Source organism: Stylophora pistillata, chromosome 14, assembly GCF_964205215.1.
Source record: "Stylophora pistillata chromosome 14, jaStyPist1.2, whole genome shotgun sequence".
NCBI classification, from domain to species: Eukaryota; Metazoa; Cnidaria; class Anthozoa; order Scleractinia; family Pocilloporidae; genus Stylophora; species Stylophora pistillata.
In genome coordinates, this window is record NC_142532.1 from 6,962,569 (window position 1) to 6,974,878 (window position 12,310).

At 40.1% G+C, this 12,310-nt stretch overlaps 1 protein-coding gene across 2 annotated transcripts in view; it reads left to right on the forward strand.

The window, feature by feature from the left end:
- Positions 1 to 12,310, forward strand: part of LOC111332357 (dnaJ homolog subfamily C member 13) — a 63,355-nt gene that overhangs the window by 38,425 nt on the left and 12,620 nt on the right. For both annotated transcript variants that reach the window (XM_088745967.1, XM_088745966.1), the window contains exons 42-57: positions 47 to 92; positions 236 to 317; positions 1,709 to 1,781; positions 2,118 to 2,199; positions 2,404 to 2,523; positions 2,932 to 3,047; positions 3,997 to 4,078; positions 5,182 to 5,317; positions 6,487 to 6,671; positions 7,304 to 7,378; positions 9,193 to 9,309; positions 10,075 to 10,158; positions 10,381 to 10,476; positions 10,743 to 10,806; positions 11,237 to 11,340; positions 11,956 to 12,069. In XM_088745967.1, the coding sequence (XP_088602093.1) occupies positions 47 to 92; positions 236 to 317; positions 1,709 to 1,781; positions 2,118 to 2,199; positions 2,404 to 2,523; positions 2,932 to 3,047; positions 3,997 to 4,078; positions 5,182 to 5,317; positions 6,487 to 6,671; positions 7,304 to 7,378; positions 9,193 to 9,309; positions 10,075 to 10,158; positions 10,381 to 10,476; positions 10,743 to 10,806; positions 11,237 to 11,340; positions 11,956 to 12,069 (1,576 nt within the window). The remainder of the gene's footprint in view (positions 1 to 46; positions 93 to 235; positions 318 to 1,708; positions 1,782 to 2,117; positions 2,200 to 2,403; positions 2,524 to 2,931; positions 3,048 to 3,996; positions 4,079 to 5,181; positions 5,318 to 6,486; positions 6,672 to 7,303; positions 7,379 to 9,192; positions 9,310 to 10,074; positions 10,159 to 10,380; positions 10,477 to 10,742; positions 10,807 to 11,236; positions 11,341 to 11,955; positions 12,070 to 12,310) is intronic.

Consider the following 12,310-nt stretch of genomic DNA (forward strand, 5'->3'; position numbering starts at 1 on the left):
TTCCATTACTCTGTTCAACGCACCGTTCTTCTTTGTCACTCCTTAGATTTTTGCAAGAAGTACACACAAAGCAGGCCTTCAGATCTGAAGAGGTGAGGACGACAACCTGTATGGGAAGCCTGGTGACTAGAGAAGCCATAGACATAGTTCACGTCTTGCTTCAGTTTTCTGGCAGTATTGATTTTAGTGATCCGATTCTTAGTTTGATGACTCTGGCATTTAATTCTTCTTACAGAGCCAACAGACTGATTTGTTCCAGAGGAGCATAATCGGGCCCATTCTCCCGGAAGCCATGGTTTGTTATTTGGAAAATCATGGTGAGTTACAGTTCCACGTGACATCATCATCATAATCTTTATTTGCCTTATTTTGACAATTAAAAAATAGTTAATTACAGCGATAACAGTTAGAAGGCGAGGAGACCCAAGAAGCCACCAGGCTTATGGGAGAGCCACCTCACTTACAATAATAAATTAAGTAAAGAAAAAGTGCTGCGAATGTGCGGCTTGGCCAATTCAGTGATTATTTTAGTAAAAACTCTTGCAATTTCGCTTTAAAGCTAAGAAAGTTTGACGAACGAGTGACTGAAATAGGGAGAGAGTTCCAAATTTTAGGACCTTGGTAGAGAATAGTAAACAGTTTGACATTTGTACGGCACAAATGCGTTCGATAATTACTGGCTGTTCTGGTACCATAGTTGTGAATTTGGCTATTCCTTACAAAAAGATCGAGAAGCAATGGGGGCAATAAGTTATTTTTGAAATAAAACATAAATTTAGCGATTTCAAACGTATTGACTTGGAAAATATCTAAAATTCCTAGTTTGGAGAATAAAGGAGCAGAGTGGTCTCGATAGTCTGAGTTAGTGATAGCCCGCACAGCTCGCTTTTGCAAATAATAAATTCTATTTAAGTTAGATACGTATGTGGACGACCAGACGGAGTTACAATAGACGATATAAGGATAAACTAAGGTGTAATACAAAGTGAGCTTGACATTCATTGTAATCGAATCAACCAATGCCGATTTTCACTTAGATAGCAGCTAAAGGTTTTCAAGAGAAATATAAAAAACACCAATAGTGAATAGAGCCCAGTTCGCTTGCGTTTCGCACGAGCAAAACCAAAGGAATCCTTAAGTCCGATGAAATTATATAAAGGAGGCGGCCTGGCCGAGTGGTTAGGGCGCTGGACCCGGATTCAAGTCCTCCACCCTGCCGCTCACTGGATTTGTTCTCGGTTACCTCTAGTTCAACTCTTCGGCTGCGCTTTGTAAATAGCCCACTGGTCTGCCTCCTGCCAGTGGAGATTTTCAAGCCCTTAGTTAGTCTACATTGTGGCTGAAAAGCGCCTACGGGGGAGCTTCAATTAACGTATTTATTTATTTATTTTGTAAATTAAAGTAAAATATTACAAAAAGCCAATGAGGACCCAAAGTGAAAAAAAGGCGGGAAAAGGTGTGATTGGTGAACCTTTGCTCCTGATTGGTCGAGAAGGCGGCACAGGGTTTCTAAACCAATCACAGAACGAGACCAACTCTTACAACACTCAATTGAAAAATTATCTGGGGCCCAAAGTTAACTATTTTAAAAGTTAGAAAATAAAATACGATTTTAAGTTTTTGAAGAATCAGGAACTTGTCATGTAGTTATCCATAACTCTTACTGCAGCAGGTAGACTTAACTTATAGTTGCTTTATCGGCCCCCAGGTCCTGACAAATTTGCTGAGATTTTTCTTGGCGAGTTCGACACACCAGAAGCCATTTGGAACAATGAAATGAGGTGAGGAAGAACTTGGGGTTATTGTGTTATGACGTCAATTACAATTTTGCTACATTTGTATATGTTCAGTTGGGTCTGTGTATTGTTTATGTCGTTTTCATATTTAATTGAAATTTGACCTGCGGGAGTGAAGAACTCCTGAAATTTGCCTTCCTCCCAACATGTGGCTTGGTTGCTCCGATGGTAGTAGTGATCGCGTAGTATCTGGTAGGCTTGGGTTCGAATCCTGTCGAAGCCTGAATTTTTCCAGGCTTCTTTGTACAATTTCTCTAACTGCAGCTCACCTGTGAGGATTATATCTTATGTCGTTCTTCACACTCACTCAATGTCTTATAGGCGACTGATGATAGAGAAGATCGCTACTCACTTAGCAGACTTCTCACCAAGATTACAAAGCAACACTAGAGCCTTGTACCAGGTAATTATTGCATCGTGCTTTCAAATTAACTGCTTGCAATCTTTCCTTCCTTAACCTTCTTCGTACTCTTTTGTGTATTACGACTTCAGTGCGAGATTTTTCCATATAAAACTATTTCGGGCGGTTTCATTAAATTTGAGTGTAAATTATGTAACCACCCACTCTTTCTTCTTGTTGTTTACCTTTCATCATTTTTATCTGCAGTATTGTCCTATCCCAGTGATATCATATCCTCAACTGGAGAATGAACTGTTCTGTAACATCTTCTACCTGCGGCATCTCTGCGACACAGACAGATTTCCTGATTGGCCAATTAGAGAACCGGTAAGATACTGCACGTTCTAAAACAACCTCCAATTGGCTTTGCTTTGCTATGTTACGTTGCAGTTGGTTCAAGAGCACTCACGCCACCGTGTAAGCCAATCAAATGTGTAGACGGAACAGATTGTGACGTGATCACATCCTCCCGCGCTTTGCTGCTCTTCACGTTTGTTTACTTCGAGTTGTCGTTAACTCATAGTGTAGCTCATATTTAATATAATTTGCGGTCGTATTCTCTTTAGATCTTTTAATTGGTAAATGAAATTTGCACCACATGTAAAATTCTTGTATTATTCTGCTTTCAGTTTCCTAAATGTGCTTTATGTGATGCGAACTTTGTGTGGAAATAATATCTTTTATTGGACAAACTGGACATCATATTGTTTTGTTTCGACGCTCTTGTATGTACAGGTTCGGCTACTCAAGGACATTTTAGAAGCGTGGAAAAAGGAAGTGGAAAAGAAGCCTTCGACATTGACAGTTGATGAAGCATATGACGTCCTGAAAGTCAAGAGAGACCCTTCAGGGTAGGTGGGACCACTTTGTGAAGCGTACATGTGGTATGCAGTAGCCCGTGAAAGAACCGCTTAGTAGCTTTCCCATGCTATGGTTTTACCTTCATGCTTAAAAGTGGACTACTTGGTACCGCATGATAAAGAGTGCCACGCTACAGAACAGCTCAATAACTTTCATTTGGATGGTCACTTCTGAGAGTTTGATCCACAGAATTAAGACATAGAGCAGCATAATTCACAGCTTCCTTTGAAATACTGTTCCTATGCTTTTATATGAATGGTGACAAATAGGGATTTACCCACTGTGTCTGAAGTTAAAACTTCTGCTGCTTGATAAACTACTTTGTGGCAGGAGCACTTTGTAGCTTTAATACGAAAGGTCACATACCGCCGTTTTCACACCCAGGCGTAAACAGTAGAATCATCCAGTGTGGTATAGTAAACACTTCTTCATAAAAGTACATCTCAGTGGCCCTCAACTTAATGGTCAAACTCAAAGTCTGGTAACAAATCTATCTTAAGAGATGACAGTACAGAGCTTACTCGATGAGATGGAAGCAGCTCTCTTTTGTTATAAGCTGCAACCTGTTATATTTGACAGTGCATTCCTTATGATGGTTGCTCTGTTGAAACCACAGGGATATTGAGACAGGAGTTTTCGTGCTGGAATACTCTAACCAATAGATACACTAGCCCCGTGCTCCTGGTACATTTGATCTCGGCAATTATGAATGTGATGTGTCCATGAGGCGTGGAAACATAATTGCTGTATGACATGACGTTCCCTTATCCTGTAAGTCCGTGACCTCCTGCGCGTTACGACATTGCGTGACTAATAAGATCGCCATCTTGGATTCTAATTCGGCCTCATGATAGGTCCATGTCATTTGCATACCAAATCCTGCTCTCTGATTGGTTATGGGCCATAGTCCTAATACTAAAGCTAATTTTTTTCCTACAGACTTGTCGATGAGTCGAAAGTAAGAAAAGCTTACTTCAAAATGGCGCAGAGGTATCATCCAGATAAGAATCCAGATGGAAGGGTAAGGCTTTGCCGTGTGTAATGAGTAAATACCACCAGAAAAGAGGGTGAGAGTTCTTTGTCCCACGCGGGTGTCAAAAATGATAAATAAGAAAAGGAGTGACATAGCGATGTTTTATCTATTCCTCTGAGCAGTAGAGAATTAAGATGAAAAAAACAACAACAACAACAAAAAAAGCATTGGACCAATAGTGGACCAATGTAGTAGAAGGCGCAGTGGTCCATCGGTTCGCGCGCAGGGATCTGGGTCGAGAGGTTCGGGTTCGAGACCTTGTCTAGGGCATTTTTTTCTGTTCTTGGGCAAAATACTTTCTCACATTGCGGCTCCTCACCCTGGTGGAATATACATGGGTACCGGCTAGCTGTCAAGAAGTTTGATAAGATAAGATAAGATAATGACTTTATTTCAAGAGGGTAGCACGTAACAGTTTAAGTACAACTGGTGACCCTGTGGCCCTGTGTAAGTTTGATGAAATGTTGTGGGGCTCGCTTCGATGGACCAGCATCCCATACAGGGGGGAATTAGTAACGCTCTTAAGTCGCTTAATGCCTACTCCTGGTAAGAATAAGGCAAAAAGGAAAAGGGCTGGCCAAGGATGGAGAAAAGTAACCAAGCGTTAAAGGGAAAACTCTGATTATAAAGCAAATGGAGTACTTTATTGAAAGGGGGTACCTTTTCTCAAGAAACTGTGTTGCTGCGTTAATGGGGGGTACTATAAGATACTTTGGTTTATTAACTGAGTTGGTGATATAAGCCCTAAAGGGAAAACTCAGATGATAAAGCAAATGGAGTGTCTTGTTTAAAGGAGTACCTTTTCCAAAGAAACTGTGGTGCTGCGTTAATGCGGGGGGGGGGGAGGGGGGGCACTACAAGATACTATGGTTCACTGAGTTGATAACGTAACTCTTTACGGTGGCCAATTTCACATGCACGAGTTATTTTGTAGAACTTCCCCACCGACGCATCATCACAGTTTTTTTTAGAAATGTACCTCCTATACTTTTAGAATCTTTACGGTGGCCATTTTACGTTTCAACTCAGTTGATAAAACCAAACTATCTCTCGGAGTATTTTGTTGTTTAAATTCCCTTATTCCTTTGTAGGACATCTTTGAGAAAGTGAACAAGGCGTACGAGTTCCTCTGTTCCAAGTCTTCAAAACAAGTTCAAGGACCAGATCCGCACAATATCGTTCTTATTCTCAAGGCTCAGTCCATTTTATTCAACCGATACAAAAATGGTAGGGATTTGAACTTTGTCACGATCTTCGTAACTGCCTCTTTGTCTTGTATTATCTCGGGGAAGAAACTACTAGCCTTGGCTCTCCAAATCGGTATAACACGAAAGAGGTTTGCAACAGGAGGGCACTTCGATTTGGCACCCGGGCTCCAAGTTAATGACAAACTTTTTTTCTTGAAGATAGCACAAAATATCACAAGATAATCCACAAGTGACCCTCGTAAAAACAAAAACAATAACAAATTCAAAACTTTCTTTCTTGTAGGTAGCACAAAATATCACAAGATAACTGAATTTACATGTTGCCCTCGTGAGAAACAAAAACAATAAAAGATTCAAAACGAACAGAATTGCCTTGTAAATAATTAAAAATTGTTCCACACATATCGATGACTGTAAAGTCATTTTGAAATGGATACAAATATAACTTAGCCTAGTAAGTTCAATTTCCTTATTTAGTTGATGAATGAGCTCAGGGAAGAGCAGTCCTTTATTTTATGAGGAAGACTGTTCCAAATTCTAGCCGCACCAAAAGCAAACGAACGCTGTCCATATGGGTGTTTTACTCGCGGTAGTTTCTTCAACCAAAGAGCTATCATTTCTTGAGAGAATTGAAACGTGATGTGATTCATCAATCGACAGATGGATTAGTTATTTAACGCGAATATATAATCTTATACCTATTGTATCTCAAATATCTCTAAGTTTTATTTTATTTCAAGTCACATGAGAGGAATGTGGGGTAGTAAATTCTACGTTATTATTTAGGTTGAGTTTTTGAAAGCAGTCCGTCAAAGTCGTCTTTACATCCCAGTAAACTTAGCAAGTCCTAGGCCCTTAATGAAAACCCCGTCAGACTCAAGAAAGCGGAAAACCAATCAGTTTACATAAAATTCAATTCGACATATAGATTCCATGTTGCTGTGCGCCTTTGCAGTCGCAGAGAGTGTCACTGATGTTCTTACCGCATTTTGACGTTTTCTGTAATCTTTCATCGCCCAGATCCGCAGCAACATAGAATCTATTTGTTTCATGTGCTAAATTTTAATTAGGAAAGAGCTGTTAATGAAGACGTCATCTGTGTCTGTCCTCTTACTAATCGTAAGTAAGACCCAATCAAAATGCCTGTGTTATTCACGTTAGCATAAAAAGTGTTTTACTTCCTTCCAGACCTTCAGCCGTATAAATACGCCGGTTACCCGATGTTGATTAAGACCATCCGACTCGAGACTAAGGATGGCAGCTTGTTCTCAAAGTCCGCTCCGCTTCTGACAGCTGCCAGTGAACTGGCTTATCACACGATCAACTGCTCTGCCCTTAATGCCGAGGAACTACGAAGAGAAAACGGAATTGAGGTAAAAGCGGTTGTGGTAGAGGGTTCACTGGAACTTTAGTCTTCAGTGCTGGCGTCCTAACAGGGACAACGAGTTTTTGAAAGCCGCCATTTTTGTGGACGGAGATAGGAGGGGACGGGTGGAGATAATAGACCTGCTCCTCCTCCCCCCCTCCCCCAGCTTTTTTCTTGCCTGTCGGTCCCCCTCTCTGTAGAAATTTCTCTTCCTTTCACTGACCTTCCTCTGCCTGGAAATCCAAGATGGCGGTCCAATGTTTCATGAAGAAATACAGAGTGCAAATACGCCTCCTTTGTTTTTCAGAACTATTCTAGAATGATTTATCATAACGTACGTGATTCCTTAAAGTTGCCCGTCATAAGTCAGTTGATAAACTTTTATGAAACTCTTGTTTTTGCCTGACTAAACGCTTTTTCATGTCATAAGGCTTAGGCCCTTTTATCTATAACTGACTGATTCAGCTGAACGAACTCTTTCACTTGCAAAGAGGAAAACGAAATTACCTGTCTTAGCTTTCTTGTTAGTATTATGTGGTAAGCTTCCAGGGAAAAATCTCCTAGTACTAGAATCTAAATGTTCTTTTAGATAACTAATCTTATCTTGTACTTTGTTTTTGTTTTGTTTTTTTTTACCAGGCCCTTCAAGAAGCTTATGACCGTTGCTTACTGGCCATCACTGCCATGACTGAACCGAACGCCATTCCAGTCCAAGTAAGTTATTTTACAATATATGTCGTTTCCTCTGGAACAGGAAAATAATTTGCTCAGCTCTTAACCCCTTGACCGACGAGTGTCTAATTAACAATTATTCCACGAGCGCCCGTTGGATATGAGATGATAGATAGCTAACGAGGCGCGTAGCGCCGAGTTGGCTATAATCATCTCATATCCAACAAACGCGAGTGGAATAATTGTTTTATTAAAAACGCTACGTTGAATTATTAAATTTTATTACATTTTTAGCTCCCTTTCAATTTTAGGCTTATGCGTACGCTTACCATATCGTAGTTTACGTATGATGACGATCCTTCGCAGTAGATAGCGCTATTTATGCAATAGCGAAAATCAGACCTGAAAAAAATCAGGCCTGTACGGGATTCGAACCACTGACCTCTGCGATACTAGTGCAGCGCTCTACCAATTGAGCTAACAAGCCAACTGGGAGCAGGCCGTTAAGTTGATTCGTAATAAACCCGTGATGATAAATCAGATACAATGGATATATGAAGTTCATATATTTTGAACTGCGGTATTAAATACGTATGGTGCACGATCCCTCGCAGTAGATAGCGCTATTTATGCAATAGCGAAAATCAGACCTGAAAAAAATCAGGCCTGTACGGGATTCGAACCACTGACCTCAGCTGAACAAATGTTCGCTATTGCATAAATAGTGCTATCTACTGCGAAGGATCGTGCATCATACGTATTTAATACCGCAGTTCAAAATATATGAACTTCATATATTCATTGTATCTGATTTATCATCACGGTTTTATTACGAATCAACTTAACGGCCTGCTCCCAGATGGCTTGTTAGCTCAATTGGTAGAGCGCTGGACTAGTATCGCAGAGGTCAGTGGTTCGAATCCCATACAGGCCTGATTTTTTTTAGGTCTGATTTTCTCTATTGCATAAATAGCGCTATCTACTGCGAAGGATCGTGCATCATACGTATGTAATACCGCAGTTCAAAATATATGAACTTCATATATTCATTGTATCTGATATCGTAGTTTATGGTATATTGGCTTATATACCATAATGGCTAAGCCAATGAAAAGTCTTGAATTGCATTATGCAATGATCCAATTTTTAATAATATCCAATAGACCACTTTCATAAATGGCTGCTGGATTAATATTCTTTTGTTTAAATTTCAATTAGCCTTTCTGGCCTCGTTCTCCAGTACAAAATTCAAAAGAATACATTATCTCAAGCGAGGCCAGAAGGGCTAATTTAAATTTAAACAAAAGAATATTATCCGGCAGCCATTTGTGAAAGTGGTCTATTTCTCCTTTCAACGTCACCTTCGAATCCTACATCAAGGTCAAGAGAGGAAAGGAACGATCACCAACTAAAGAAGCTCTTAATTATTAAACAAATTCTCCTTGTCAGCATCGTAGGAAATGTATAGAGAAAGTATGGAGAATACGCGTTCTGATCTTAGGGTGTAGCACGTATCTTAGTAGAATGTGCAAAAATCCATCAAGTAAACAATAACCCACTTCCGAATTACCCTTGTCCTCATTTTCAAAACGAGCCCTGGTGCTCATCCTTTCATATGATGATAAGTTTTCATTTACATGCAAATTAAACTCATTTTCACAAGAATGGTTGAGCACCAGGCCTCGTTTTGAAAAAGAGGCCAAAAGTAATTCGGAAATGGCCTATTTTGTATTAACCCTTTCTAGTTAACGTTAAACTCATTTCCATTACAAATCAGAAAGTCAGCTAATGCTGTGCATTATTTTGGTAAGTTAGGAGAAGATGTCACCCTTTGTTGCTTTTATTTTCTTGGTTAGGTTTGTACTCACATTACAAGGTGTTACACAGTGGCCGCCCAGTTTGAAGAGTGCCGAGAGAAGATTACTGAGATGCCAGATGTTATTAAAGATCTTTGTCGAGTCCTTTACCACAGGGTATGCAAAAATACTGCGTTCAAAGATCGTAGCTTGTTGTCTGTAGTAACGTATACTTTATAATGAATTTCTTACCAATTAGAGCGCTTTCGATCGAATGTCGGAAAACCAAACCGAAAATGATCAAAAGGACCAATCAGGTAAAAGTAAAATATCTTTAAGAGCTAATGAGAACTCAAAGTGAAATCGACCAATCTGCCAAAGCGCGGGAAAAAGTAGGCGTCCAAGTCGCGATTGGTGTTAGTTTTGTATCTGATTGGTAGAGAGAGTTTTCTGGACCAATCATAGAGTGAAGTGAAGCAAAAACATTCTTCAATTGACTTTCGTAAAACCAACACCCAAAGTGGTCACATCAGCCAGTCATAACAAATTTTTACGTCATCATTAGCGAGGACTCAAGTTAAAACAGGCAATTATCAAAAACGCGGGAATACGCCAGCTTCCAAGTCATAATTGGTTTTTGTTTAGTGTCTGATGGGTTTTAGAGCGTGGAGCGAGTTTTCTCGACCAATCACGGACCGAAGTAAAGCAAAAGCAAAGATTACTTCGACGCTCAATTCAAAATTGCCAACCCATAGTTGCACTTACCTGTCAACGAATGCGAGCTTCTTTCGAAGCTGATGGCCTCGCGCGCATACCAAACACTACATATTAAGGTATGGGTGACTTTTTTTTCGAAGGGCGAATTTATGTAAGTGTATTGACCAAAAGTGATAAGGTGTTTGAGATTTCGCTGCGACTAACAGCGGTTATCTTTTCTTTTAGAATCTTCCAGCGCTCAATTCTGTAGCGGCAGAATGTGTCAGTGCTTTCTCTGTGGACTTCTGGCTTCAAACTCAACTGCTACAGGTGAAAAAGAGAATATAAAATAGATCTAAAAAGAAAATATAAACAAAGGGAAATCGTGGAAGGGATGCACATTGAGCAGTTTAAAAGTACGGCTATATGAATATGATAACGTCGCGTTGCCGTCAAACTAGGTTTATTTTGTATGTGTTTCATGTGCTTTGCGCCTAACTTGCTTCAATTTAGTGGAGCTTTTTGTACCTGACCTTTGGTTTCTCTCTGTAGGCTGGTGTATTGTGGCATTTACTCTTGTTTCTGTTTCATTACGACTACACACTGGATGAAAGTGGAGTGGAGAAAAGTGCAGAAACCAACCAGCAGGTTTGGAAAAAAGATTACCGCGCACTGAAATGGATTTGTAAAATGATCAACGCACGATTAAATGAGTGAACGAAGGATTGTTCAATTGAACTTGCAAACAAGAAAGCGGAAGTATAGACGGACACACGCTCCCACGCACACACGTTCGTATGCTCGCATACATACTCGCACGCACGCACGCACGATATCGTTGAACGAAGAGGCAATCTTTTGAGTCTATGCCAACGAGTGAACAACACAATCATTTTCATTTCTTTTATTTACAGGAAACGCTGAACAGTCTTGCTCGTCTGAGCATCGATGCTTTGGCTCGACTGGGTGGATATTTGAGTAAGTAAAACATCCTTCCTCGGTTCCTTTCATGCTGCTGCTCCATCCACTGCTTTGCGAAAAAAAAATAGGGGAGAAAATACTTGAGTCACTGTACAAAGAAATAGATCCCTTGAGTGGGTCATGGTCAAGTTTCCACTTTACATTCTCCTACACTAGGAGTTTTCTTTTTTCTTTTTCTCTTTCTTTTTCTCTCTTTTTTATTTTCCTTCCTCTTTTTGGCAGAGACTAAAGTAAACGATTCTTCAAGCAACCCCCTGGCAAATGCGTATTTTGATTTTCCCCTGTTCCCTCGCATTGCCTTTTTTATTTTTATTACAGTACCTTTTTTACTTCTAGTAAACACTAGTCTGAGAGAGACAACAGCTCGTATCCAATGACAAATCAAACAATTCAGTAAACCTTACTTGTTGTATTCTGCATTTTTCAGCTGACGAAAATAAAACCCCTGAGAACCCAGCCATACGGAAGTCTTTATCCAGTATGTTCACTCCGTATATCGCCAAACAACTCAGCAATGATAACCCAAAGGAGGTTAGTAATTCAATACTTTCCTCTTACCAACGATCAGACATTCTTACGGGCTCCCCCCCCCCCGAGAAAAAGAACGCGCAACGGGCTCTCCTCCCCTTACCCCCTAAGAAAAAGAACGCGTGATCGAGTGTTGACCTCACCTAAGGTGGCGACGAACTGGACGATTTTATTTTTCAAGTGCAGCTTATTTGATCCGCATCTGATTTACGAATCTGGCCATCACCTGGCGATTCACACGCCTGATCGAGGTTATTTTTTACTTTCAAGAATGGCACGAAAAAATCGTTTTGAACGGCCGCTAAAATTCGAAGATACGAGCGCCTCGGGCAAATGCTAACGAATCTAATCGTTGATATCTGACTCATCACACGTTGCTTTTTCATGCATCGATCGAGGCGTCATCGTTCGGCCCGCAAACTCGGCGATTTTCACCGATCGCTGGGATGAGATTCTATGTTGTTCAAATGTTGGAGTATACGATTACAAAGCTACATACTTCATCTCATCCCATCTCACCGAACCCGCTTGCTGTGGATTACAGATGTAAAACTTCAAATTGTGTTTAAGTACTAAACATAGTCTTTTTGTTTGTCTGTTTGCTTTGCTGTTGCATAGATCTTAAAGTTGCTGAACAGTAATACAGAAAATCCATATCTCATTTGGGACAATGCTACACGAGCAGAATTGAATGAGTTCCTCGAAACCCAACAACTGCGAAAGATCAAGACGGTAACTCACTGATTAAACATCGTAACTAGAACGTAATGATTTGTGTTAAGTAGAGCTGTCGCTCTTTAACTGTATGGGCCTCATAGAATATTCTCTGCTTGTCCTAAAATTGTCAAAAGTTAGGAATACTTCTGTATTGATATTTATTATATAGATACTGATGAAATACCAGGATTTCTCCTTTTACTAAAAAATCATATCTTCACCGCGCGCAGTGAAGATACTATTTTTATCCTTCTCG